Source organism: Psammomys obesus, unplaced genomic scaffold, assembly GCF_907164565.1.
Source record: "Psammomys obesus unplaced genomic scaffold, mPsaObe1.curated_primary_1811, whole genome shotgun sequence".
Classification (NCBI taxonomy): domain Eukaryota; kingdom Metazoa; phylum Chordata; class Mammalia; order Rodentia; family Muridae; genus Psammomys; species Psammomys obesus.
This window is the reverse complement of record NW_026585504.1, coordinates 47,151,604-47,155,895: the sequence shown is the minus strand read 5'-3', so window position 1 is coordinate 47,155,895 and position 4,292 is coordinate 47,151,604. Positions and strand designations below refer to the sequence as shown.

Genomic DNA, 4,292 nt, shown 5'->3' with positions numbered 1-4,292 from the left:
TTAATGTAAAAAAATAAAAATTATACACATTAAAATAAAGAGCGCCATCAAAGCCAGGCATAGTAGTAGTGGCACATGCCTGTAATCCTAGTACTCTGGAGGCAGAGGTAGACAGACCTGTCCGAATTAAAGCCGTTCTGGTCCACAGAGTAACTTCCAGGCCAGTACGGCTAGATGGTGAGACCCTGTCTCACAAACAACAACCACCTGTCAAAACCTAACCATTTTCCACAGTCAGACCTTTGGATTACTTTGACTATTTTAGTACTCTAAAACCATGCACAAAAATCATCTCCCACACTGTGATGTTCGAATCACCATGAAGCCCTCCAAGCATAGCTATGTTTCTCTGTGTACTCTGAATACCTCATTTCTCTTTAGCCTCACTTTGACTCTACTGGAGAGATTTACCTGACAGATAATTAACCGAATGTCTGAGAATTATGATAAAAATATAGCTGCTGCCTTGGCTAAATGTTGTCTCTGACGCTTTTGCTATCAAGATATTTTATGAGCTGTTTTGTTTTATGAACTTTCACTCTTCATGGTACTTGGCATGGACTCTAAAAATGTCCTCACATGCTTTTAATGCTGCCCTAGCTGTTTGGCATCCTATCACACGTCACTCTACAACAGTACTTCCAAGCCCTTCGGTCCCCACAGAATGCAGCCTAAATGTCCCCACCTCTGGGAAGCTTTTCCTGAACACATCAGTCTTCCTGGTTTGTTACCATGTACCTTCACAGCTATCTAGATACATATTGGCTACCTGGCTAGATTATCAGTTTTAATAGTTAATTCATTTTTATTTTATGTGCATTGGTGTTTAGCCTGCATGTATATCTGTGTGAAGGTGTCAGGTCCCCTGGAACTAGAGTTACAAACAGTTATGAGCAGCTATGTGGGTGCTGGGAATTAAACCTGGGTCCTCCGGAAGAGTAGCCAGTGCTCTTAACTAATGAGCCATCTCTCCAGCTCCAATTATCAGTTCTTACGGGCAAACACAGCCCATCTCAATCATCACAGACAGTACCAGCCCCTTGTACAAGCAGGTACTGAATAAGTACTTGGCTTAATTGGCAGAATGTTCTCTAATGCCATTTCCATAAGAAAATATGATGTCAAAGCTTACAAAGTTTCCCTATTTATCGTTCTGTAAACCGATGGAAGTGGAAAGGAGGTTACCAAGAAAACGTCTATGCTCCAACATGTTACGTAAATATAACCAGGAGTTTCAGGAAAGCAAATGGTGTTGATTCACTTTCTCAGTGAGGAGTTAAGACCAGGCTTTTGGATCAGGGTGCATAAAAAAAATCACCTAGCCAGGCCAGCTGACTCTTGAGTGAAATGTAAGAGTTCAGTTAGGCTAATTCTGGAATACGTACGTTATTCTGGATGTTAAAAGTACTGTCAGGGTTTTTCAAAGTGGCTGAGAAAATGTGAAACGTACAGCTGTCTGACAATTACTGAACGGAGTTCAGTGGAGGCCACCAAATATAACCTTTTAATTTCTCTTCCTTATCCCTCTCACTGATCACTACAAATACCACTTAGATGATGCTGTCTCTTTAAACACTGTATACAACTCCCACTAATGGCACTAGGAGCTTGTCCGCCGCTGGGAGCACTACTCTCAGCCATCTAAAATAGGAACAGTGAAACAAGCATCTAATGGGTGAGAAGACCAGCACGGCTTTGCCTCTGCAGTCAGACACAGGGCACCAGCGTATGGAAACTGCCCTAAAAAGAAGAAGAAAATAATTACAAGTTGTTCAAGCTGACACACAGATGGACAGTGTAAGGGTTCAGCTCACTCTCCCGATAACAGGTCTCAACTAAATCACATTTTACTTTTCTTAGGATATTAAAAAAGACAGTGACATCATATGACTAATTCATGTCACTTGTAGTGATACACAAATACACATTATATATATAATTTATTGTATGAATGCAGCATAGTGATTAAGGACCTGAGCGTGAGTGTTATGGGATGTATTATGTGAAATTCCCAAATAATCAATACAAATGTTGGCGGGGGGATTTCTTGTCTACTGAAACAGACCTTATCTTCTCACCGCTGAGTGTGATGAGGCATTCAGACAGAAAGAACAAGTATCAAGATTGGCTGAAAGTGCCTCGTAAATGTTGAATCAAACTTTTCATTCTGACTTTGGCTCTTCTCCCCTTGCCCGTAGCTGAGCCACCCCTTCCAAGCAAAGGGGTGAAACAATTCAGCTTTGTGTGCATGTAGGCGCATCTGTGCACCTGCCAAACATCAGTGTCTGATTGTTCAGTCACCCTGCACCTTAATTCTTGAGACAACGATTCTCACTGGGCCTCAGTCATGCCTAGGCAAGCTGCCTAGTGAGCTTTAGGGATCCACAGGTCTTGGCCCCAGGGCTTTGGCTTCTCTGGCCCTGGAGTTACAGACATAGACCTAGTGTCCATGTGTGTGCTGGGGACCCTAACTCAGGACCTGATGCATGACAAGCACCTCAGCAACTGAGCCCTTTCCCCAGCCCTTAAATTCAACCTTTTTCAGCCATGATTTTGAAGCAGGACGTTCTCTTGTGGACATTAAACTTTAAAAAACGGGCATGACTGTAAAGTTTGGCTCCCCCCCCCTTTTTTTTTTAAATAACTCTTTCCACATCACACATAGCTGCAGCCAGGAATAAATCCGTGATTTTACGAAAGGCAAATGTTGTCATCCACAAGCCCTTGTTTGGGATAAAACACACTAAAATAAATAGGCCACCTATTCTGTAACAGCTGAGTGGGAACCCACTTGGATGCATTCATCTAAGTCACCAGTGGGCACCAGGGGGATGTGTGCTGCCAGTTTAGAAACTAGCTGTCCTTATTCACAACTCCCTGCCTCCATGTGCCTTGGGTTTTGAGGTCCAAATAAGATGAGAAATGGATGAGAAATGGCCAGGGCTGAAACTCTTGAGATGGGGCGCAGGTGAGGGGGTGAGGGGCGCACAACTAAGCCTGCACATTAGGAATGTGTGAGCTTCCGGAGAGAAACAAACCAAATCTCATATCTCCTTCCATCTTAAGGCCCTAACCAAGCTGGTTAGCTCATCCTTCCGACTCCGGAAAGACGGTAAACTGCACTGGAGCAGCAATCAGCAGAGCTCGCTGAACTCACAGACAAGCCTGCCGGCCCAAGCTGCCAGGCCACCTCCTCAGGTGTGCCACTTCCCTAGAACCCTCTAACTCTTTGTCACTGCCACACGGCACCCTCCAGTTTCATTTCCCTGGGCCAGTCCCCGAGGCGCGGACCTTTCCTTGCTGAGGGCTCCTCAGGACTCCCTGGCAGGGGCTGCTCCTACCCGGGTACGCGCCCTTGTTCCGCCAGCCACCGATGGGCCGTGCCCTTGACAAAGTTTCTCAGTCTCCCTGTTGACTCATTTGGGAAAACTGAAGACCTAAACAGCCGCCAACCAGGGACGCTCCAGGGATCAGCTAGCAGCCCAGAGCCCCAGAGTCCCAGAGCCGCTGGAACTCGGCTGGCGCCTTCCCGGTGACACTGCCCTGCAGCCCAGAGGGAAGCCTGGCGTCGCGGAGGGCGGGTTCCCGAGGCCTGGCAGGGCAGGGCAGGGCAGGGCCGGAGCGAAGGCGGCAGGTGTCCCTCCCCACTCAACCGTTCCTTCCCGGGTCCGTGGCCTCGGTGGCCCAAGCCGGCCAAGCAGCCCCGGGTAAGCGCAGCAGCAGGAGGCCACTCACCACTACGTGGGCGCCGGGCAGCGCGAGGGGCTTGGGGCTGATGAGCGGCGACACCATGTAGAGGAGCAGCACGAAGGCCACGAGGCCGGCGGCGGCCAGGAGCAGCATCTCTCCGCGCGAGCGACTACGGGGAGATCACGTGCACCGGCAGCCCGCAGTGTTTGGGTTTGCGGGCGAGGGCGGGCCGGCGGCGAGGGGAAGAGGAGGAGCCGGGGCGGGGCGGCCTCCGCCGTCCGACGGGCTTCTGGGCCCCACCGGCGTCGGGACGCGGCTGCGCAGGCCCCGCGCGCGTCGGCTCCGGGGAGCGGGCCGGCCCGCGGGTCCGCCCGCCTACGTCGTGGGAGGCTTGCAAACGGTGGCTCTCGGATTCCAGGATCCTGTTCCGTGCCAGAGCCCTGCAGTCCCGCTCTGAAAATCACGGGCTCCAGTTCGTGTATTCCCGTCGCACTTAGAAAATGGTCACTGCTCTCTTTTCGCTTTGCGCCTTGGTTTGGCTTTCTGATAACTGACAACTGAATTTCGCTGAGAGCAGCGTTCACCTCGTTACCAAGGCAGAT

General features: G+C 49.7%; 1 protein-coding gene across 1 annotated transcript in view; it reads right to left on the bottom strand.

Moving 5' to 3' along the window:
* The window catches only part of Kdsr (3-ketodihydrosphingosine reductase), a 35,834-nt gene extending 31,838 nt beyond the window's left edge, over positions 1-3,996 (bottom strand). The window contains exon 1 of the mRNA XM_055601258.1: positions 3,736-3,996. Within this exon, the coding sequence (XP_055457233.1) occupies positions 3,736-3,843 (108 nt within the window). The 5' untranslated portion in view covers positions 3,844-3,996. The remainder of the gene's footprint in view (positions 1-3,735) is intronic.
* Positions 3,997-4,292: the final 296 nt, after the last annotated feature.